We start from the raw sequence: 23,704 nt of genomic DNA on the forward strand, positions 1-23,704 counted from the left end.
AGTAACTTCAGCGCACGGAGGTGCTTATCTTGGTTGTCTGGAGTTCCAGCGTGGCACTGACTCTGCCTCAGTCTGCTCAGAGTTCACCTGTCTCTGCTGATTACATCAGTGCTCAGCTCAGCAGGTATCTGGCTACAATAAAAAGCGCTTTGTCAAGCTTGCCAGTGTGAGCTGGCTGAAGGATTTAGCGTGAGCACAAATCCAGCCTGGTAGGCAACTTGCTTTTTCAACAGGGAGACTAACGGGCAGCAAGCTGCAGTCTGCAGCTGGCACCGAGAGGTTCAGAGTGCGTGTTTTAAGCTCTCTCTGTGGCATTAGTGTCTCCGGTTTGCTGCTGTGCCAAGTACCCTGTGTCAAATTAACACCTCTCAATCAGGAATGACCCACCCAAACATTCTGAGTGCGTTAAGATACAATCTGCAGCAGTTCCCTCCTTTCTATTGTGATTTTTCTTCCCTCCCAAGGTTCTTTTCCCCACATCATTCCCATCAGGGGTTACAGATCAGAAATAAAATGGCTCTCCAGGAGCTTTGCAAAGAGACTTTGCAGTCTAAACACACAACTCTGGTGCAGAACAGTGAGGTTTTTAAGCCCTGGCATAGACGATTTTTGGTGCAGTCCTGCCCCTGCATCTGACTCTAAAATATTCCATAGAAAACCTGCTACCTACAGCTACCTTGACACCTACCAACACAACAGAGAAAAGCTCTCCTCTAACATGAATAGTTTACTCCCATCCCCTTCAGTGATGGCAGCCCTTCTGGCAAGTCACCTCCAGCCACAAACACGGGACTGGAGGGGAAGAGCCAGCTGATTCCTGCCCCGGCACTGCCCGCATCTGCGGGCATGGAGCCCGTGCCAGTGCAGAACTCCAACGTCCCCAGGGTGGTCAGACATCTGCCCTGGGGCCTGCTCCTGGTACTTCTTCCTCCTCCTCGCCCCTCCCTGCCAAGCAGGATGTCCTCAGAGCTCCGTTCCCGGTGACATCTGAGCAGGTTTCCTGGCGCAAAGCTGCCCGAACGGCCGGTGCCATTACTCACCGGTGCTGATCGGGTACCAGGTGTGGAGCCCAAGCCCGGGGTCGGAAGGACTGCTGTCCTAGCTGCCTCTGCAAGTCTGGAGGGATTTCAGCTGTAGGGTTGGTCATTGCCAGAGTGTGCCTTTTTGACCTATTTGCCAAGTATCTGCAACAAGCAGGAGCACATTTTATAAGAGACTGATGTGATGATACTCCAAAAACAGGGAGTGTTAGATAATCCAGAGGAAACGTGAAGGAAGAGCGCTTGCTGCAGTGCTCAGGACCGGCTGGGAGCTGCGTGACGCCCAGGGAGAAGCACGCCGCAGACACACTGCCCATGCCTGTCAGATCGCCAGGCCTGCAGTGCTCAGGGGACACCTGCAGCTTCAGCTGCTTGTGTGCTAACACCAGCCTCAGAGGGAGAGAGCAGCCGCTTGCCTTTCCCAGCAGGAAAGCCGCATCTCAGCTCGAGGGGAATGCTGGTTATTCCTTTGGGAATACCAAAACGACCAGCTGCTGTCAGCGTGGATTCACTCCACTACAACAGGCCTGCCTCCTTCTCAAGGCCCTACCGAGCCTCAGGGAAGTCTTTTCATGGAGCCAAGAGACTGGTCATGAGAAACCTCGCAAGACATGGCCGGGGAAGGGGCGCAGAGCAGAGCTGCTGCTCAGCACCCCCTTGCAGGCCGCCCTTTGCACTTCAGACCTGACCTGTCACACCCTGGGCCCAGCGCTCGAGCAGAGGCCAGCTCAGCACAGCACGGGAAGGGCGCGTAAGGGACACCCCACCGGGGATTAAGGGTGAGTAGAGGCTCGGCTGCCTCAGGAGCATGACAAAGTGCACGGCCGAGCGAGGCCTGGTGCCCAGCCCGGTCGCAGGGCGCCATCTAGGCCCTGCTCCGCTCCCCGTGGAGCAGAAATCGCCCAGCGATGAGCAGGGGAAGAGCAGCGAGGGAAGCTGAGCAGCGAGACAGTTCCTTCTCCGGGCCACAGCCCTCGGTGAAAACCCTGGGCTTGCCTCTTGCACCAGAGCCCGGAATCGGTAGTGTAAGCTGAGGTGCCCCCTGCACTGGAATCAAAATCCTGCAGCTCCTCTCCGGCCCCTCTAGGAGCGGGGAGCACGCAGAGCGCAACCCAGAGCCTCCGCTTCGGTAAGGATGTGAGGAATGCTGCGCAGCCCTGACAGCGCCTGCCTGAGCTCGCAGGGACTGGTGACAACGATGCTCGGAGAGCTAGGGGCACGGGGCCAGAAAAGATAAGGGGTGAAGCACCTACGCAGGGTGCCCTGGTGCCAAGCGCCTGGGCAGCACGCTGCCCGCTCAAGGACAGGCGGGACGAACGCCCGCTTATGAACCCAGCTGTTCCTGCTGCTGAGCCAGGAGCAACGCGGCAGCTGTGGTAACTGTGGCAAAGATCGCTGGGCCAGTGACACAAGGGATACTAAGAGTGGATTCTCACCGTTTTTTAACCCTGCTAAGCCTCCTTGCAGCCGCACCTTCACCTTGTAAAGCAGAGAAGAACAGAAAGCATAAAAGTTGTCTCCTCCAAAATCAGCCTCTGCCAGCTACTACCGCCACGGAAGCAGAAGGTAGCAAGTTAACAGGAGGAGGAGCGCTTAGCATCGTGGTAACTTGCCAAAGTCTGTGCCATTAGCTGTTTAAGAATCATTTGATGCAGACAGGGAAAGTTTCCCAAAGAGCTTTACAGTTGTGGTTTGCTAAGATCATTTTATTTCAGACCTCCAGGGAACAATCCAATCATGAGCTCTAACAGTGTTTCGGGTGGAAGAAAGTTTCCCAAAGCTCAAAGGAGATGTGGCTGTTCCCTGGAGCAGAGAAAAGAATACACGCTGCTTTCAAGGTCAGATTAAGAAGGGCAAAAATTATTCGCTGGTGGCTGCATACAGAGTGTTCAGAGCGCTGTTCTGAGAAGCTAAATATTTGCATCCCTCCCTGATGTTATTGCTATTTACCCTTCTCCTCTGATGACTAGTTATGGGTTGCAACATAAGGGGGTGGAGAGCAAGTTAACACACAACCTGGACGGGGCTTTTGTTGGGCCATCTGGTGGAAGAATGTGTGGTCTGAGAGGACAGCACTGCTGAGAATAGTGAAGTGACCTGCAGGGCTAAGGAGACTGCCCTTCAGAGGGATCTGAACACCTCCGCAGCTTGCACCCTACAAAATACTGCACGTGGGTTTCGATATCTTTCCAACTGAGCTAGTTCTTAAACAAGACTTAAGTGAAACCTGAGGTTTTAGAATAGGAGAAGTGAAAATCTGGCCAGGTAAGATGTCCAGGTGCCACCTTGCCAAGTTGCCAAGAATCAGGCTCATTTATCTGATCTGAACTTCCAGAAAGACTGTCTACCGTGTGAGATGTTGTCAGTGGAGATAAAAGTTGCAATTTTGAGGCCTGTAAACAGCTACCTCGGTGGCACATCTGTGTACAGCTGCCAGCATAGAGAATCTTTGTTCCCGAGCCCTGCTAGGGAGGACAGTGCACAGTTAGGGTACAGCAGCTGAATGGTAACCAACCACAGCCTGCTCTGTCTGGAGGTGCGTGCTCTTCACCTGCTCAAAAATACGACTTGGCCTTATTTCTGTCATCATGTTGCCGGGGGCAAGTGGATGAACTGCAGCTCATGAAGCTGGAAAACACAGAGTGAGCACAAAGATGAGGATGGCAAAGAACTAGAGTACAAGGCTATGCAGAAAATACAAGATGTGTTCTGCTGAAGGGCTGCGTCAATTCTAAGGCAGGGTTGGAAGCACGTTCTTTCCCATGGACCAGCCTTAACTTCCTTCTGAGCTCTGGTAGGCAAAAGGAGTATCAGCACACATTCTGCACAATCCGTCACTGCACACACCCACTGTTCAAATCCCCGTGCTCTGAAGCACTGAAATGACAAGAGCTGGCAAAGGCTCTGGGATATGAGCTCTACCCACCCCAGAGCTTCTCTGCCTGCAACCAACCCCTCATCTGAATCCTCCCAAGCATAGCCCCTGAAAAAATGTTGTCTTACTTGAGGTAATGGCCTGTACAAACTCGGGGAAATCCAGAAAACTTTTCAAGTTTGAGGTAAGAAACAGGAGCACTCCATAACCAAACCCAACACATAGTGCACCAGCTGGTTAGGACAGAAGGAACTACACAAAAGCTACTGAGAAAATGTTAGCAAGGACATGGTTAGTGTTTTCATGGATTGAGAGAGTACAAGCACATTCTACCCACTTCCCAGTATGTGTCTGGAGCAGACAAGGAATAGAAGTTTCCAGCCTGATGTCTAACAATCCTTCTCTTATTGGAGCAGACTGTTTTAAGGCCTACTGCTAAAATTAGAAGCCCAGAGGTACCTACATTTCCAGCAAGCTCACTTTGTTTAAGGCATCAGAGTTGGATGTTTACTGCACGTCTTGATACAAAAGCTGCATTTACACCCAAGGCCACAGATGAGCCCTTCCTACCTCCATCACTCAGCAGGGAGGGGTGAATCACTTAGCACTCATTTTGCAGGTTAGTGTGGATTGCATGCTGGTGCACACTAAGCAAAGGAATTTAGCAGTTTCAGAGTTTCTAGAGAACATACTGCTTAAATAGCTTACAGAATTTCAGGGGAAATCCAGTTTTGTAAGCACCTAGTAGCATCAGAGGAGTAATTGCCTACAGTAATCAACACCCACAAGAACAAGAGAAGTGTTAAGCCTTTGCTGTAATCAACACTGTTGCCTGTAATGAGGTTGCTCGTGTTTTAATTCAGCAGCCAGCGGAACACCACAGGGTGAGCCTCTTTGAGGGTAATAAGGGCAAATGTTAGCAGACTGGGGGTTACCTCTGCACAGCTTCCTGATCTGGCTCCCCGTCGGAGCTCTCCTCATCCACAGGAGTGACAGCTGGGACAGCCTGCGGAGAGAAGAGAAGCCGTGGGCTCCAGAAGGCAGCCAGCGTGCTCCCATCCGCACAGCAGCCACCTGACCTTCCCAAACAGGCTTTTGCAGAAAGATGTGCCAGCCCCTCTGCAGCACCAAGGGCACTCAGCCAAGAGCCCCTTCCCACCTTCCTTTCCCTATACACTACTGCCTGAGCAAGGCTGCTGCTTCTGGTGCTACCAGGAAAATTCATTGATGTAGATGCAACAAGGAAGACAGATTGTGCACTAACACCCAAGTCTGACATTTTAATTTTCTAACAGCAAAAGAGCAGAAAAACAACTGTAGTAAGAAGTTCACAAATCCTCCGTCAATTCCAACGAGGAAAATCATCCCAGCTTCTGGCTACAGGACACCACAGAAACTCTCCTATGCGGGGACAGAGCCCCCCACCGCTCCGGAGGCAGGGAGCCTTTTGGAAGCAAGCAGGCACTGCCACTGCTGCGCTTCCACAGAGCGCTACAGCCTGAGCCTACTGCTTGGTCTGCTGTGACCTGGAGGCCGTTATCTCTGCCTCCAGGAGAACGTATTTTTAAACGCACCACCAATTCTGCTCTTTCCTTTGGCTACTTACTGGCGTCATAGTGACAAGTGGAGATGGACCTCGAGGACGTTTCAGCAGTTGCTGTGCGTGTAACTGGATGTTAGCTCCGCCATCTGACGCTCTCCGCCCCAGAGGGCCCATGCCATTCAGCAGCTGCAGGGTGGGGGGCTGCAGCAGGGACTGCTCCTGGGAAGCACATACAGTGCAGTTACCAACCCAGTACCAGATGCTTCTAGAACCCTGGCTTAAGGCCAACGACTGGGACGTTAGGACGAAAGAAGACAAGTCTTCCGGGCTTCAGGAGAAATGAGAAATCATCACCAACATCTCCAAGCTGAAGTGGGGCAGCGAGAAGCAGTGTCAGTGGAAAAGTAGCGTTTAACTCCCTGCTTCCCAGCACTCTTCTTTAGTTACCAGGCAGGCTGCCACCTGCAGCTCCAAAGCCAGGGAGCAGCCCTATCTCTCCTCAACCCATTCAATTTCACATTCCTGTCGCCTTTCATTCGTAGTTTAAGTAACTAACTAGAATCATACCTCAAGCAGCAGCAAGAGTGTAATTCTTGAAGCTTACGGAATCCAAGGAATTGGCAGATAGAGTGAGAAAGCAAGCGTGAGCACAAATGCACAACCACACGTGAGTTGGTGCGGCACAGAGCGCAGCAGGGAGCACACGCAGCAGGCAGTACCTTGTACTCCAGCTGACCCGTGGGCTGCAGGTTCTGCCTGGGCAGCACGTTGTGCATGAAGTTCACGTTCGGGGTCACCTGCAGGAACGGAGCCTGAGGAGTGACACGAGGGAAGCCAGGCAGGAGCTTCTGCAGATCTTCCATGACTTCCGTCCTGTGCAATCATATTTACAGACAGGTGACTTAGCAATGATGCAAAGGGAACACCCATGGGCTCTGCACGCTCAGCTTCCCTTCACAAAAAAGCTTTTTACTCTACTGGAAAGTGGTCACAGAAAGTAGCCAGGCCACTTTTCAGTTTTCATTTATCCTTTTTTTTTTTTCCCCTCCAGGTTGAGCTTTTTCCAGCACTTGCTCTTCGTATTAACCTTGAAAGCACTTATCACAAAGACTTCAGCTAGGACATGACAGCAGTGCAGCTTAGGCGAAAAATTGGCTTGCACAACAGTCAACACAGCTATAAGCTTACACAGAGCTAATCAGCAAGAAGAGAAGAATCTCATCCTCAGCTCAAATGCTAACCAAGTTGTTCAATGGGACTAGGATATTTTTAATGTTTCATACACTTAAAAAGACACTATGGCTGAAGAGACACCTTGCATTTCTTTCCCCATCTAGCAAAAACTGAGTTTGCAGGAGTAACTCCAAGCCACTCACAGTAGGAGCAAAAAACCAAAGGTTTGATACCAGCTACGATACAGATACATGCATTCATCACCACCTGGTCTGGCTAGAGTAAAGCTGAGGTCTGGAATCAACGGGCATATTGTAAGGTGTAACTCTCAGCCTGGTAAACTGGAGACCACTGCCAACCTGAAAGGTATCAACTCTTGTAATACAACAGAGCCTAGAATTTCCCTTAAGGCAGTAACCTCTGATCTGCCAACGTAACACATGAATAAATCTGTGACATCTCAGAAGGACCAAAGTCACATTCTAGGAGTAAACCTTTACTACAGGCACACTCACTGTTAATAAGAGATCACAGAAACCTAAAAATAAATAGCCCCAAAGTCTAGCTAAGAAAGGGTTTACAAGTAGGAAGAATGCCCTTAATCCTCCATCAAGGAGGTAGAGCCCAGTACTAACCGTGGGTCAGCTACTCCAACCGTGTGCCTTCTCATCGAGAGGTAACGGACCAGAGCTTCAGGTGATGGCTCTTCCCCTTCATCGCTGTCCAAGTTCATTGTTCCGTCAGTCTGGGCAGAAAAAATATTGGAGATGTTGAAACATAACGTGAGGGTCAATCAATCAAAAGGCTTCAGTGCAAGCCTGGGAAAAGAACTTGCAGGGGTCATCAAGGGGAGTACCTCACCTCCACTATTTGGTTTTCAGGATTGATGAGCTGGACTTGTGGCACATTGATGCTCATGGTATTGCCTGCCTGCTCTGTCTGCTGAGCAGAGGGATCAAGATCAGAAGACATGAAGGTAGCATCTCTTACAACTCCTTTACAAACACCACTAGATTAACACCAAAGATCAGACCTAACCACTTGGGAACAGAGAGATTATGGCACCCTAAGTATACAAAAAGATCTCAGACGAGGAAGATTTTGACACTCGTCAGAACGAGGATGCTTACAAGGAAGTTCAGGTTTAGCAGGTAAGGTTTAGAAGGCCAGCCTTCTAGGGCTAGAAGAACGTTATACAAGCAGGACCTACCTGGATGTTAGCAGAGGTGGGGAAGGTCATGGTCCGTGGTATACTTGGAGATGGTGCAATGCGCAGATTCTTGTGTCTCTTCAGACGGTCGCACAGCAAGCTGTAGATTGCACTGTAGTGATCATAAGCATCAGCTCTCAATGACTAAAAGGAAAGGAGAAAGTGGTCAATCGCTTTCTGTCAAGCAATGAAATAAGCTACATACTGCGCTGAAGTTGCTCAGTTACCAGACGTGATAAACAGCACAGACATTTGCTCTCCGACCAGAAGAGGCAGCACAGAACTACCGGCTGTGGTGTTACCTGAATTGTGCGTTCCTTGTCCAGCCCCATTTCTGCCATTGCTAGCAGCACATCCTCGTTCAGTGGCTCCATCTGCCTCTCAGTCTTCAGGTGCTGACACTCTGCTATCAGCTGCAAGAGCACAGATGCAGACTTCAGTGCTTACGTTCCCAAAGGCACACGGATGAGTCATAATGCTCTACAGCACCAATTCACCAGGCTGCATGCTGCCATGAGCTTTGAAGGCTGACGGTACAGTAATTCAAAGGGGGAAGAAAATATAAAAGCATACAGAGCTGAAGGCTGATGTGGAAAGCAAGACAAAGGGGACACAAAGTAGAAAGGCAGTACGCCGGCACTTGGAACAAGAGTTCCCAAGCAGCTGAAACACACTCTGTGGCACTACTTGCCCAGAGTCTATTTGCAGTCCTATATGCACTAAGCAAACCCCATTCGCACACCAGCTCGCTTCAGCTTCTCACCCTGTCAAACTCTGCATCAGCCTCTCCAAGCTTCATCCACTTGTGTTTGCAGATCTGCTCCATTGAGAGCCGCTTACTTGGGTCCAAGACCAGCATGTGGCGGATCAGATGTTCACATTCTGCAAGAGAACAGAGCTGTGAGTAACTCGCAGCGAGGGGCACAACTTCCGCAGGCGACAGCCTTGTGCTGCAAGGGCAAAAGGAAAAAAAAGGCCAAGTCTTTTTTTCAGAAGAACACACTTTTCTGTAGGAAGTCATACACAACAAAAATACCGCTTCTCCTCCTGCACTTCGTACCCGTTCAGTCCTCAGTGCGCCACTTGCTGCAGACATTTGATGCTACCTGCAGGCAACCGTTGGGACAAGGAACACGGCCCCTTCCAGACAGAACCAAAGGCTGATGCTCAAAGTTAATGGGGCCACATTTGACACTGAATACCCACAGCCCTCTGGCTAAGCACTGGTCTAAGTTGGGTGACACAGGAATGAAAGTCTCTCTCAAGACACCTCAATAGCTGCTGCCACCCTGACACGGGAGCATCTCCCGTTTTCAAGCTACCAAGGGCAACGGTGGCACTGGCTCCCAGCGCCGAGCTTCCAGCGCTACCGCAGCTCCTACGGGTGAGAAAATCCTCAGTCAAGGAATATTTTCAATGGTCTTCCAAAACTGATCTGAAACTACCTTTGGAGCAAGGTTTTCCTGCCAATACAGCTGTAAATCAGTATGCCCCTGTCACACTTCCAAAATCTCACGTAGGATTTCCCCATGCTAGGGAGGAGGCTGGCCAGGCCACAGTGCCCTTGTGCTGTTTGCCGGCGCCCCTAGGTGGCACGCTGTCACCCTGTCCCTGCCCGACCTTGCTGGCATGGGCCGGGGACCCAACTGGCTCTTTGGGGTTGAAGAACAAACCACAGCAGCCATGGCTCAGGCTGCCAGCATGGTGCTCCTAAGGCTTACTGCAGGCACACCTCTCCCAGGCAGCTCCCGCAGAACCGTGTGTGGCACCGCCACTTGAGCCAAGCTTGGAGCGTGCAAGTGTGGTGAGACGTTCAGCTTGGAACCAGGAAAGCGGGCCTTCAACCCCCATTTCCACTTAAAGGTACCATAAAATACGAGCTGCTCTTAAGCAAAGCTGGTTTTACCCGAGAATTAATCACACTTTTCAGAAACAGGATTTATTACTTAAGTATTCCAAAACACTTTTGCAGAAACAGGACATGGACGTTCACTTGCGGTGGGGCTACTGCTGGAAATTAATGTGCCATAATGCTGTAAAAAGCCTCGTCTAAAGCAGATATAGTGAAAGCCTCCATATTCCTACATCACTAGTCCATTTTTAGCTTTCACACTTCCCAGAATTTAGTAAGTGTATCTTTGCTAACGTTTTGCTATAGTTTGCAATTATGTATACAAGAAAGCAGATTATTTTTAGGTAAGAATATTTGGGTTTCTAAATTCTAGATTCAGGACTCATTTTAGCTTCTGTTACAAACTGCTATCCAGCAGATAAGGTTCCTGGCACATCACTCACCCATCACACAAATCAAATGGTTTATTAAAATTTAAGTGTTTCAAGGGGTCTGTGAGCAGAGATGTGACCAGAGCCCTGCCCGGCGCTGCAGGCAGACTGCGGAGCGTGTGTGTGCCTCACCTGTGGACATGAAAAATGGAATGCGAAACTTCCCGCTGAGCACCCTTGCGCGCAGATTCTGCAGCGTGCTCCCGTCGAAGGGCAGAGCGCCGCAGACCAGCACGTACAGCACCACACCGAGACTCTGCATCCAAACCCAAGGTCACGTCAGCAACAGAGGGAGAGACCGAGAGAGGTTGTGGTTAATAGCAGTAAACGTTGTTTAAATAAAATAGAAAACAAGAAAGAGCAAATCCTTGGAAAGGACCTCGTGATGTCTCAGTCCCAGGCCAGCCTCATTTCTCTCCTTCAGGCTTAATTTAGACTTTCTTCCAAGCCTCGGAAGCCAATGGCTAACCCAGCCGACAGCCCAAGCCTGCCCACGGCAGCCCTGCACCACCACGGTGCCTGCGTGCCCGGATCAACGCAGCGTCAGCAGGCTGAGCACCGCTGCGACGGCAAGCATCAAAACCAAACTGAGCAAAACCAAAATCAAAGTAAAAGAGAAGGAGGTTCACTGCATACCCAAATGTCAACCTTTGGCCCATCGTATTCCTTTCCTTCAAAGAGCTCTGGAGCGGCATAGGGAGGACTTCCACACCAGGTTTTAAGCAGCTGGCCGGGTGTGAAGATGTTGCTGAATCCAAAATCTGAAAGAGTAACGAGAGCTGGTTAGTGCAGTATGATCCACCTCAACTGTCACGAACAAATGGTACTGAAATAATTCGCTGTGTCTAGTGAAGTCCCACAGAACTCCACAATGGATAACTGATATTCGGACACTAGAAAAACAAAGAGTGCAAAAGGGGCACCTGGAACAGTGTGCAAATTTCTTTCCTCCATACGGAGAGAACAGACAACCAAATATCAACAGCTGCTTGTCCACTTCATACGACAACTCGCCCCATTTAAACAACCTGCTGCAAAATACCCCAGCTTGGGCCTGCTCCACACACTCTAACTATACTGCTTTTCTGTAAGAACACAGATCTGAAGGTTGCTCTCCACTTTTCAGACACGTGATTTCCGAGCTGGAGTCAATAAACAGCAATCAGACCAGCCAGGGATGCTCTAAGTCGGGTGAAGGGGTTGGAATGAGGTTTCCAACTTATATTCGAGGGACCACACACACGTCTGTGTGTTAATTTCCAACCTTCAGCTCTCTGATGACAAGTTTCACAACTTCAGTAGAATCAGGGCAGCTGCCAGCAAAGACAGAACGCGTACAAAGGGGAAAAAACATGCAATTTTTAAAATTTATTTTCCAGAAAGCACCACATGAACTGAAATCTTCAGTTGCAGTAGGCATCTCTACAAACCTCGTCAAGTCCTTCACCCACAGCAAAGAATAAATCCTGAACGAGAAGTTAAAAGAAAGGTCTTAACTTTATGGGCAGTCAACCATCAGCTTACGGGGCACTAACGGCATTCCCTAATTAATCTGCCGCCCCTGAATACAGCTGAGAGCTGCGCTAGAGAGAGCAAAGGAACAGATGTCTGGGTTTAAGAGAAGTGAGCTTCTTCTTATAAAATAAAAGGAATCCCCATTAACCATTTCTTTTTTTCTTTTCCTTTTTTTTTTTTTTTGACTCATTTGATCAAAAGCAAACCCAGAGAGATAGAGGGTTCCAGGTCCCATGACAGGGTGTCCTTGGGAGCAATTCCTATCAGGAGCGGCACCGCAGCAGTTATTTGCAAACGGCTTTGCCTATTTTTCTGCTAGACTTGTGCCAGCAGGAAGGTGAGTGACATTAATGCACGTGGACAGGGACCCCCGGCCACAAGGACATTTTTCACAACATTTGCACGAGCAGCAGATCCTCACGGCAGGCCTGGGCGAGAAATGCTGGAAAAACCAAAGGCAGCCAGAAATACGCAGTTTGCAAATTCAAACCGATTAAACCAAAAAACATCGTGGAAAAATAGACAGTACGGCTGCGGAAAGTAAAACTTTTAGGAAAAGCTTCATTTTAATTTTTACTCCATCGCTGTTCCCAACTGCAGCACATCTGGGATAACGCGAGCTGACCCGGCCCCTACCTGTCACCGGAGCATGAGATCCCAAAGCTCTCCAGGAGAATTTGACTGAAAACGCAGATTTTAATACAGGCATGCAAATGGCAAAAAAATATTTGACATGCAAAACACAAGTTTTTCCCCCTTATTTTGTGAAAGAAATAAACATTCATCTCGAACATCCACCTTAATTTTATCTGCCTATTTCTCCCTACAGTCTTTGTCCCTGCTTCAGAAGCTGAGGAGCTCAGCACGCGCCCTTCGGCCACCAGTGAAGGTTTGGTTTCCTAGACCACGTAAAACTGCAAGTCTGACCCGGAACGTTTGCAGTTACCCCGCTGAAAGGGAACCAGGTGTCAGCTTTTGGACAGAACCCCCCAGCCCTTGGCAGCAGTGCCCGGAGCTTCCCCCCAGCTCCCGAGCCAGCAAACCCGGCTGGCTTCCCACCAACACCCCGAGCAGCCACTTGGTGCTCCTGCGCACAACCTCCGCTGCCTCGCAGGATTTCCGTGACCTGATTTCAGGGGACTGTGCTCTTCTCCTTCAAAGAGCTGCAGCACTCGGCAAACCACCTCGGCGCAGCTCGGCACAGCGGGGCGCAGCTCGCACAACCGTCTGAGCTGCGTTTTGGGAACCACCTGCATCGCTGAAGCAGCAAACACGTCCCGTCGTCTTCCCAAGCCCGTGGCTGTACGGAAATGTTAAGAGGTCCGGCAGGCCTGCAGCTCTTCGGAGCTGCCAGCACGCTGCCCAGGGACGGGACAGGACGGGAACTGGCATTATGCTGCTCTAGAATTTAGAGATGGGAACTGCACAGATGCAACGGGCAAAAGTTTCGCTGAAAGAAAAAATGTTTGTACCTGTGTAAGCACCAGCACAGGGAAAAAAACTGCATGGGGAAGGCTGAAAGGGCGGACGCTGCAAGCTGCTCGAGCAGCAGCCCCTGGCAGCACCAGCACTCACCCACTGCTGCCCTGGCTGCGGGACGGAAAGCCTGCGGCTGGAGGGGGCTGCAGCTTCCCCCCATGCTCCGGGGCTCACGCAGAGCCAGCAGGGTCACCCCCACAGAGCTCGAGGCTGGAATCCCTCTTCTAGAGGCCACCGGTGCTTAAGGAACTGAGGCCAAGCATGGGGAAAGGAGACTTGAAAAGCTCCCTTTGCCCACCAAGTCAGTGGGGGGAATTTGAAACTCGAAAGCAACAGGAAAAAAAAAAAACACATAAAAAGCTAAAGCAAAAAAAAAACCAACACCCCATGATTGAAATAAATTTTCTTAAATATTACAACTCATCCCAGCCCAAGCAAGGACACACAAATTCACCAGGGAGCAACCAGGTCCCATCCCACAAACAGCCGCAAAGGGAAAAGGGAGTTTTTGAAGGACAAACTAAAACTCATGATGCTGCCGTACAGGGAAAATACCTCAAAACCCTCTCTCTGCACTACAAAGAAGTGGGTCCAGTCATCCAGTCCCTCACGCTTCGCCAGAGCAGAGCTTCAGGGAGCTGACATTAGGCTGTACGACGGGGACTTCTATCCTCCGAAGGCGAAGGAGCGAGCAGGCTCTTGCAAATGAATGCAAAGCAATGCATAGATCGGATTCCTGCCTGAAATCATACCCCAGGAAGGCCTGCGTGTTTAGCAATAATCGCAACTCCTGGCTGAACCCTCGGACTGGGAGCACGAGCGAGCACAGTGCCAGCAGCTACTGACTCAGCCTGGGAGAAGGTACGCGGGGAGAAGGCATCCATGGGAAAAGTGAGAACCAGGGTAACAGCACTCGTACCTTACTGCTCAGGGAAAAACAGCACGGTTACGGTCAACAACAAAGCACACTTGTAGTTACCACCAAGCGGAAATAGCAGCACTAACCCACTTCTAATTGCAAGTGTTAATTACTGAACTCACACCAAGTAACGCAAAGCTGCAAATGCAGGTCAGAAAGACCGACAGAAGTGCTAGAAAATCTGCACTGGTGGCGAGCTGAAAGGTAAAACTCCAACAGCTGCTGGAATTACGCAAGCTGCTGAAGATTTTACATCTACGTATCGGAACCACATGGCTCCAGTCCCACAGTTGTGCTCCGGGTGCTTGAGGTGATACGCTGGCTCCCTGCGGGCTCTCTGGATTCCTGCTACTCGACAGAAAACAAGCGACCAGGATTTGCCAAATGGAGCCTTCAGAAGGCACGCTCGGGGCTCAGCTGATGGAAGCTACGGACGTATTAAGTGCATTAGGGAAGAGGTTTGAGTTAGGCAGCGTAACAGGCTTGGCAGCGAAGGTTTTGCTGCTCCTTCGCCCTGTCTGACAGGGCTCTGAGCATGCCTGCAGTATTTATCCTGGGAGGTCCAGAGTGAAAGCGATCGGTTGCTATTGCTTTTTTTTTTTTTTTCTCCTGAAACAATGGAAGAACTGGTGTCAAGTTGTAATTGATGAGTTATAGGGACCAAACTTAATACTCGGAAAATCCTATACCATAAATCAGCTTTTCCAGGCTACTTTTCAAATCACTGCTACAGCCTCCTGCCAAGTAAAACACTACCATCACCAGGGTGGGAAATACCTTCTGGAGGCTGTGCTGGGAACAGCCTTGCAAGGAAAATAGTTTCCACCTCCCCTAGATAAAGAGTCTCCACAAGTTTCAGACATTCAATGAGCTTGTCAGTGTGCTCGCGGACATTTCTTTAAGAAACCCAGCTGCACTCCAGTTTCTTCCTGGGTTAATTTTCAAGTTTTTCTTCTCTCCAGTTTTATTTCCCCTCCCCCCACACACACGGGTTAGATTGTACCCCTTGAACACATGATGTACCCCTTGAACACATGACGGCCTCAAATCGTCAGCGCATCTGCCTGCACGAAACAGACACCAGCAAGCGCTGCCCAAAAAGACTTCCCGTGCAACCCCTCCGGTAGGAGCTCTGCCTCTCATTGCCCAGTACGGTGGATGCCAGCAGGCAATGGCTGTTGCCTCCTTCAGCATGGAAGCTCTTATCCAACGCAGGAAACGAGTCTTGCTGCCTGGCAAAACCAAGCCATTTTCTCCACGCTGTCAGTGTGTTTCTCTTCAGCGACTGTAGGCAGCCCAGCCCTGGGAAGCGTGCGCTCTCAGGCTGTCAGCTGGCCAAGAGAGGCACTCGCAGTGCAAGGCAGCACAGATTTCGCTTAAAACATAGGAAACGTTAGAAACCACTCAAGTACTTAACAGCGACACGCCTCTTGCTCAGCTTCTGCTCCCGGAACAGCGAAGCACAGGTTAGTGTCCTTGCACCGAAACAAAGCAGGACGGGGCTATCAAGTGGGCAGGGGAAGATTCATAGAAATCCTTCGCTCCTTTCCCTTCCCTCCCATTCTTTCCTCAAAAAGCGAGGATGAAAAAAAACCACAAAGTAATAAAGGAAAAATCATGAGAGATACTACTGTGTGTGTGTGTTCCATACCATGATTTAAGTTTCCATAAGCTAAAATCTGAGGTTCAAAAAGGAAGGTGAGGAACCTCCTGGTAGATATAAACAAGATTTTCCAGGAAATAAATACGTACATCCTGAGATATAAGCTCCCTAAAGAGTTTAAGTTAATGCATCAGTATTAACATTGCTCTCAGACTGAAGAGTTTTGCAGCAAGTTAGTCTTAGGCACTTTTTTTAATTCAAGTTACAAACCCTTGTAAAAGCTGACAAGCTCTCCAGGGAAGCCTGTTAAGATGGGGAGGAGATAAAGCGCTTTCCAAAAAACACTCTGGTATGCATTAGGCTACAGCAGAATTCAATGGTAGGTATTGGCTGTTCCAGAGCAAAAGCCCATGAAATGGGATGACCAGGGCAGTATTAAATCCTCTTGTTTCAATCAGTTAGTACATAATCCAACAAAGCGAAATGAAGTCTAGGTAGTGCACCACAGAGCTCAACAGCCCAGGCTCGTTCCTCATGTACAGGAGGAACACAGACACGCAGACGCGGTAGGTCAGCACACAAACTGCCCCAGGTGCGAGCTCTCTGGAGGGGCAGTTAGTAGCAGAAGAAACCTACTGTCCAGCAAAACACCGGGAACAGACTGAAAGGGCCTGGTTTTTACCAACTTCAGCTTCTGCCCCTGCGACGAATAAAATACCGAAAGCACTGGGGCTATTCTCTTGCCCTGTCAGAGCAAGATAGTGAAATTATTCCAAGACTGCTTTTCCTCCTTCACTTATAATACCAAAAATTGTCATCTGTAGTTTTCCCTTCTTCTTCTCTCACCTGGTCTGACCTGCTTCGAAGAAATCCTAAACTGGCAGCAGGACTCAGAACAAGGTCAACTTCTTTATTCTTTGCCTTGCCCATTACTCAGTGTTATGGGACCCTGCAATATCTATAGCTGCATATTTGCCTACGAAGCCAAACCAGCATTTTTTTTTCTTTGATTTTATTTTGCACTACTTGAAGGGAGATATAAATCTCCTGGCTACAACCTGCCAGTTTCAGCTCTGGGCAGCAGGCCACACAGAAATCCAAAGCTTCCTTTAGCTGCACTGCGTTTCCTCCTTTCTGAATACCTGGAAGCAGCCAATGCCTACATTTATTAACTTCTGAAAGCAGCTGCCTTCCTCCCACACCGCTAGTCTTAGCTCACCTGCTATTTTGATGTTGAGGTTAGCATCCAGAAGTAGGTTTTCTGCCTTGAGATCTCTGTGAACGATATTACGGCAGTGGCAGAAGTTGACGGCGGCCACTATTTGTTTGAACTTTCTCCGAGCTTCCTTCTCCGCCATGCGTCCGTGGGCCACCAGGTGATCTGTGGGGGACAGAGCGAAGGAGGGCGGTTAGTCACACCCCACAGGGAGCACCCGGGGCGAGAGCCAGCCTAAATACTCCTCACACACACAGGCCCCCATTAGAACGCTGCAGCTCAGTACCAAAGATGCTTCAGGAGCTTTTTTTTTTTTTTTTATTTTACTTCTGCAACGCAACAAAGAAAATTGTCCCACACACTCAAAATATGCGCAGGTATTCCCAGTTTCTGGGTATTTGCTACGGTTTGGGTGCAAAAGTGTATTTGTAATATTCGACACGCTTTAGTATAAAACTGGAGCTTACTTCTGTAAGGAAGTCTGAGCGCTCTGAAGTACTTTGCTGAAGTTATGCTCTCACTCAAAGGCAGGGCCTGTGGCCAGAGAGGCTTCCTTTGGAAGCTACCATTGCAAACAGGGACAGAAAGAGTCTCCAGCTGACCCGGAGATCACACAGGGAGGTATCCAACAGCAAGCAGACTTCAATTAATCCACTTAGAACATGAAAGCACCAGACTTGCAAAAGCCACTAATCATACTAGCCGGTAAGTTAGGTAAACAGGGAGGAGACAGGCAGTAAAACATGTCAGAAAGGAAGCGAAAACACCTCGAGCCTCATCACAAGAGGCAACCAAACTCTACCAGGGAAAGTGTACAAGCCAAAGGAACTGGCAGGGAGTTAGGAAACGATTATTGCCCTTTCTTACTATCTACCATGTAAGCAAATCTGGTTACACCTGATATTGCATGATAGAAGATACGGCTAGGAATAGTGGTTTCCAAGTTCACGAAGTTGAAGACAATGCTACAAAAGGAACAGGAGAAACCTGTGAAGTGCTCTGGAGCCCGCAGCAACCACACGCCCCGGCCCCCACGTGGGACCAGGGGCTGGAGAAACTCGGGAAGAGCTTCCCAAAGCCAGGCCACAGCCAGCGACCCAGCGCAACGATGCTCCCAGAACAAACCGAAGACAAAACGTAAGGAATGGATGCCCAGCATTATCTCCTCGCCCACTTCAAGGGAGCACTACTCCTCACATTGGTCACTGCTGACCTCCGCCAACTTCCAGCCCGAAACAGGCCGAAGAGATCCATTTCACTCCACAAACTCCATTTCAACTGGAGGGCTCGATGAAGATATCTGCTCTTGAAAATAATAAAAATAAATCACTTCTGAAGGTTTCTCATCAGGTGGCTGTGTTCTTCCCAGCCACCCATTAATTAAAATACCTGCGACATAATTGACTTGCAGTAAATACTAATTACCGAGACATGAAAGCAGGTCTGCCTGCTTCTGACTGAACGGCAACCTGCTCCTCCACGTCTCACTGCGGACGTTGTGCAACAGAGCGAAGGTGTTTCTCAAAAACTTGTCAATCACATTTTATTCACCGGATAAACTTACTCCATGGGCAAATCCGAACCGGGCTGGGGAAGGGCACCCAGCACCAATTCCAACGTAACTCTTAGTAAATTCTGCTATTACTAGCAAGTGAATTACATCGTCCAGTCCCGAATTATCTCGTCCAGTCCCGCCGCGTTTCACTAAGCCCTTCCCAGGGCCACGCACCTTTCACTCAGAAGGGCCGTGGCAGCGATGAGCAGAGCTAAGGGCCCGCTCCAACGCGAGCATCGCTGCTGATTAACAGAGAGCAGCCCGGCTCCTGAACGGGCCGAGGTCATTCACATTTTGAATGCTCTCGAATCTGGGAACGCAGCCTGCGGATGTAGTAAGCGCTCTTAAACCAAGAGCAAAGTTCCAATCTCTCGACGTTTCTGAAAACATTTAAAGAGTTCCTCCTGCAGGCAAGAAATCAAATCCAGCTACTGCAGCAGGCACGTTTCTGCGAGGCTCTCTTTTACCCAGCCCAGGCTCAAACACAAACTGAAAACACTCCAGAAGCACAGAAGTACCCAATTTGGGTCACTCGGACACACTTCACAGCCCAGGAAGGAAAAGACTTTGACGCTCCTACTTCAGCCCTGATACGTAGCGAAGAGCCAAGCCAGGTTCTCACAAACTGCTGATCGACAGCCCTGCAGGGAGGCGCCCTCTCCGAAGGGATCACAAACCCCTCTGCTCCTGGCCCCGCTGCGGATCTCACTCTGCCGCCAGCTCCCCCTTCCCCGTGGCTCCGGGCCCGGCCTCGCACGGACACAGGGATGGGGCCGCTCGGTGCCACGGCCTTCAGGCACACGCTCAGGCAGAAAACACTGCTTCCCCTTCCTTTAGTCGTGCTCAGGCTGCAAAAAACTCTTTTAGGTTAGGAGTGAAATTTCACATTTATCGAAGAGATGCGGAGAGAAGGCCCGTCCCCGCGCCCCGCACGTAGGCGCAGCACTTGGAGAAGGCTGACATTTCTGCACAAGCTCCAGAGGAAGGGTAGGAACAATGAAGCTACAGAATGCTCCACATACCACCAAGGGCAACTGTATGCCAAAATTAACTATTGCGAGCTTAGTCTGCATAAACCTCTCCTGCAGAGAGGCTCCGGCGATGACCCAGCTGGGCAGCCAGCACGCCGATCCCCAGCACGCCGCCTCCAGAAGCGCAGATTCTTGCCTCTGGGTCCTGTGTGCACCGAATGCCTCTGCCAGTGTGCTCTTCTGGATCTGAGAGTGCACGGAGTTGCTCCTTGGAGTGTTTTCCATACAATAAGCAACACATGATTTCATTTCACATCCCTTAAAAACAGCAGTTGTTCTCCTGACTCACATGAAGAGCCTGATACTACTCTGCATTAAAAAAAAAAGTGGTTAAAGGCGATGGTGAAGAAAGCATGCTTTTTGACTAAGAGACGGGGCTGATACACAAATTCCACTTCTAACCCCTAGACAGACTCCCTGCACTTTTAGTTGCTTACTGTCTGGAAAGCAAACGCCGCCTAGGCTTCGTGTCTCCGCTGTGGGGTGGATTAAGTCGAATTTGCACAGTAATTGGTGACCTTGTGATCTCAGAAGCAGTCTGACCTTCTCACGACGGCGCTGTTTTGTTTGGTGTCTGCCCAGGTCACAAGAAAAGCTCCTGCCAAGCTGTCGGGAGGAACACCGAGGCAGGCTGGAGGCAGATGCAGCAGCGCCTGCCTCCCCGTCGCAGCGCCCACCAAGCACAGCGCCCTTCTGCCGACCAGCCACGCACCCGTGCTTTGGTCTGCCAATTATTTGGGACTGCAGATTACTTACAGTATTTGTAGTAAGCAGCTAAAAACTAAACACACTTTCAGACTGTTGTTTGACCTCCACTAAGAAGGACACTCGAGAGATGTGGCACAAAGAGCATCCTCTGTTTAGAAGGAGACATTTATTTGTTCATGGTGCCAAATCACCAGCCCAGCCACACGCAAAACATGCACAGGGACAGAACTAACAGTTTACATTTTGCTGCTTAAGTCCCCAGCGAAAACAAGTCTTCTCCCTGATCCCCGTGCACTGCTATGCAAACAGCGAATTATCAGAGCGTTTCCAGTAACAGACGAATCAACGACACGGCGCAGCCTGCCCACCGAAGGAGCTACCGGCCGCGCCACAGCTTGCCTCTTACTGGAAATTCAGCTGGGGAACGTGTGAAGCTCTCTCAGGTGCTAACCGAGGAAACCTGCAAAGGTCAGACCGACGAGGGAGAGGAAGGCAAGCACCCAGCCCTGACTGCCATACTGCAACAGCAGCCATTCAGAGACGCCGCCGTCCCGTCAGCTACAAATTCCATCCCGGTTACTGCCTAGGGAACATTTACAGCTGCAAGGGACAGCTTACGCCTTCCGCAGGCTCTTAAAGCCTCAAAGGGAAACAGCTTAGATTTGTCTCAGACAAACTTGCAGCTCACGGCGCTGTAATGATGTAACTCAGGTTATAGGAGGCACCCAGCCCTACATCCAGTGTGCAACACACACGAAGCCGCGGTCAGCGTGCCCCTCGCACACACACACACACACACACACACACACACCCCTTTTGCAGCTCGGCACTCGTGCAGACATGGAAACACAACCAAGAAAGAGGTGAACAACTGAGCACAAGCATGTTTAATACAGAGGACTCCCCCCGTGGCCAGAAATAGCGGTAGATAATACAAGGAAAATTGAGGTGTTTCTTCATGTACCCTGGCCCTGGTGCAAGTTTTGGATGCTCCACGAGGGTGCGAGGGGACATTGTTCTGGTTTGCGGGCCACACAGTGAGGAGCTGAGCTTGAGAGCTCTTCAGGTTGTGCACATAGTACCTCTGCAAGCCTGTCTGAGATACTGACGGGAGTTAAGAGTCACTTTAACACGGAGTAAAACCCTCTCCTTCGCCAAAAGACTCCACTTGGCCCTTCCCTGTCGGTGACTGCACTGCACGCACGCCCAGCAGCTACCCCTGCAGCAAGCCCGGCGATTCCCAGCAGGCCTCCAGACAAGGCGCAGATACTGAGGAGAAGAAATACACAAGCAAAATGTTATCCCCAGTAAGCAGCAAGCCCCAGCATCCATCCAGCAGGCAACGCTACAGAGCAGCACGAGCAGGCCCGAGGCCGGCCCGCGCTGCAGCGCCATCTCTGCCGACACCACGAGGACGTGAGGTCCTTCAGCGCTGGGGATGCCAACAACGGCAAGGAAACGTTTCCAAAATGGGTTGCTGCTTCCTCCCGGCAAATTGCTTCCTCTGTTAGAACAAAGTATTAATGGCTACTCAGGAAACCCTGCTTACAAAAAGCTGAAACTTGGGTTTTCCTCTCTCTGCTCTAACTCCGAGGGCTCGCCGGGCCTCGCGCAAGTGCCTGAAATGCAAAAAACAGCCTAGGAGGGCACAGCCTCCCGGCCACGGACCTGAAAAACATCATGGCCATTGAGTAACTGGCAGTGCTTGAGCTATCCGCTCCCAGCTCTGAACGAGGATAAAATGTGGGGCAGTAAAATGGAAATTAGCCATTCTAATGAGCTGAATTTACTACGGCATAAAATATTTCAGAAAGCAATTAGATTTTCACTTCAAATCATGTAGAGGGCTATTTTTGTAACCAAGAGAATTCATTCCAAGTTTGTATATGAGCTTGCACATAGTTCTGGATTTATAAAAAGATGAATTGTCTCTGCCAAATTCAACAAAAGAGGGAGAAAAAGTAAAAAGGAATTCATACTTTTCTGCAGCGATCCACATACAAGTGAAGTCTCACAACCACCAGCAGTGTCTAATAAACATTCAAATGACTTTACTGCAATTATGGCTTGCTGCACAACATAAGATGAGTTTCACAAGCCCTCAGAATTGCTCAGCATCCAGCACCAAGATTAATGTTTGAATAAACAACTGGAAAACTCAGCTGGATTAAGTCAGTTTTGTTTTTTTAACCAGGCAATCCACAATTCCCAAGCATCGGCCACTGCTCGCTTCTTCCTTGAGCTGTCACCTTCCCAAAGAAGCAGCTGAACAACACGGACGATGTTGGGAAGGAAGCACGACAGCCATCTACAAAGGTACTAAAGAGCTGCCATTAGATTCTTGCAGTTGTGCTGCACAGATACTGCTTTTCCTTTAAGGACTAGCTTCTGTGGTCAGAAAGCTCAGCCAAAACCTCGTTAGCAGACAATGGAGTTTAAAATGGATGTATCCACTATATGCTAAGATAACATCAGATTAACAAAAAAAAAGAAAATACATGGGTTTGAGAACGAAATACTACAGAACTGCAGGACAGCCCTTTTTTTGAAAGCTAACACACGCCAACCTTTGAGCTATAGCCGACAAGTTTCACAGGACTTGCTGTGAAGCAAAGCGCTCAGCACCATGTTTTTTAAAATTTAACTGGTTATTACTTCAACATATTTAATCCCAAAGTCAGCATAAAAGAGGAGCAGCACCACCTGTCAATGAAACCCGAAGAAGAAACGGAGGTTATGGAAGTTATTTTTCCATCAGGTATCATTTATTTCTTTACCGCTCTTGTCAATGGAAAGTTCTCAGCCTGAAGGGCATCTCTCAACTGAAACAAGAGAGCGTGGCAGCTATTTTCAGTTTACTGTAGTTAACCAAGTACATTATCTGATTGAAGAATGCAATAAATGTACTTACCAAATATTTCCCCTCCGCTAGCGTACTCCGTCACTAGATAAATCATCCTCTCCGTCTCCATAACCTGGACACAAGGACAGAAAAGTGACAGGTAAGGAGACTGTTACTTTTTGCATGAGGCAGCCTAATGGAATTTTTTCATTCCTCCTTTAATACATGTAGCTGCTTTCATCACATCAAAACCGTGACCTTCCTATGGTTTATAGAGCAATGCAGAGGAAGGGAATGGAACTGGGAAAAGTAAGAATCAAAAAGCAAGTTTTAAACACTAAAGCTGTAGCTAAACACAGCACTTCACCTGTACCTTCCTCCTCCTTGGGTTCCCTTCCCTTTAGTGTCTGCTCCCTGCTCTCGTCTTGCCCCAGAAGCCCAGGAGAGCTCCCAGGGCTGCTGCCACCGAAGCAGTTCACCTTTCTCATTAAGCAGTCTCTTCCAGGCACTGAAACAACTAACACACTTTTGCCAAAGCAGAGAATACCGGCTCAGCTGGGAAGTGACTTCCAAAGGAGCTAAGACCTACCAGAAGTGAAGCAGAGCTAGAGCTTTGCCTCTGGGAGCCCGCAGGTAGCAGCCCCTCACGTTTTAAGAGTCTGTCAGGACTCTGGAGATGCAGAGCTTCAACGTGCAAAGGCCAGGGGTTAGA

At 49.6% G+C, this 23,704-nt stretch overlaps 1 protein-coding gene across 6 annotated transcripts in view; it reads right to left on the minus strand.

The window, feature by feature from the left end:
* Positions 1–23,704, minus strand: part of SIK3 (SIK family kinase 3) — an 84,311-nt gene that overhangs the window by 13,958 nt on the left and 46,649 nt on the right. For 3 of the 6 annotated variants that reach the window (XM_066981139.1, XM_013187148.3, XM_048063215.2), the window contains exons 3-15: positions 23,062–23,125; positions 16,860–17,021; positions 10,761–10,885; positions 10,257–10,380; positions 8,605–8,723; positions 8,144–8,254; positions 7,842–7,985; positions 7,493–7,573; positions 7,267–7,376; positions 6,178–6,331; positions 5,522–5,677; positions 4,851–4,921; positions 1,041–1,184 (exon numbers count right to left, since the gene is read on the minus strand). In XM_066981139.1, coding sequence (XP_066837240.1) covers positions 1,041–1,184; positions 4,851–4,921; positions 5,522–5,677; positions 6,178–6,331; positions 7,267–7,376; positions 7,493–7,573; positions 7,842–7,985; positions 8,144–8,254; positions 8,605–8,723; positions 10,257–10,380; positions 10,761–10,885; positions 16,860–17,021; positions 23,062–23,125 — 1,565 coding nt within the window. The remainder of the gene's footprint in view (positions 1–1,040; positions 1,185–4,850; positions 4,922–5,521; positions 5,678–6,177; positions 6,332–7,266; positions 7,377–7,492; positions 7,574–7,841; positions 7,986–8,143; positions 8,255–8,604; positions 8,724–10,256; positions 10,381–10,760; positions 10,886–16,859; positions 17,022–23,061; positions 23,126–23,704) is intronic. The other 3 variants (XM_066981140.1, XM_066981141.1, XM_066981142.1) reach the window with 3 other exon arrangements.

The sequence above is a fragment of the Anser cygnoides genome, chromosome 21 (genome assembly GCF_040182565.1).
Source record: "Anser cygnoides isolate HZ-2024a breed goose chromosome 21, Taihu_goose_T2T_genome, whole genome shotgun sequence".
NCBI classification, from domain to species: Eukaryota; Metazoa; Chordata; class Aves; order Anseriformes; family Anatidae; genus Anser; species Anser cygnoides.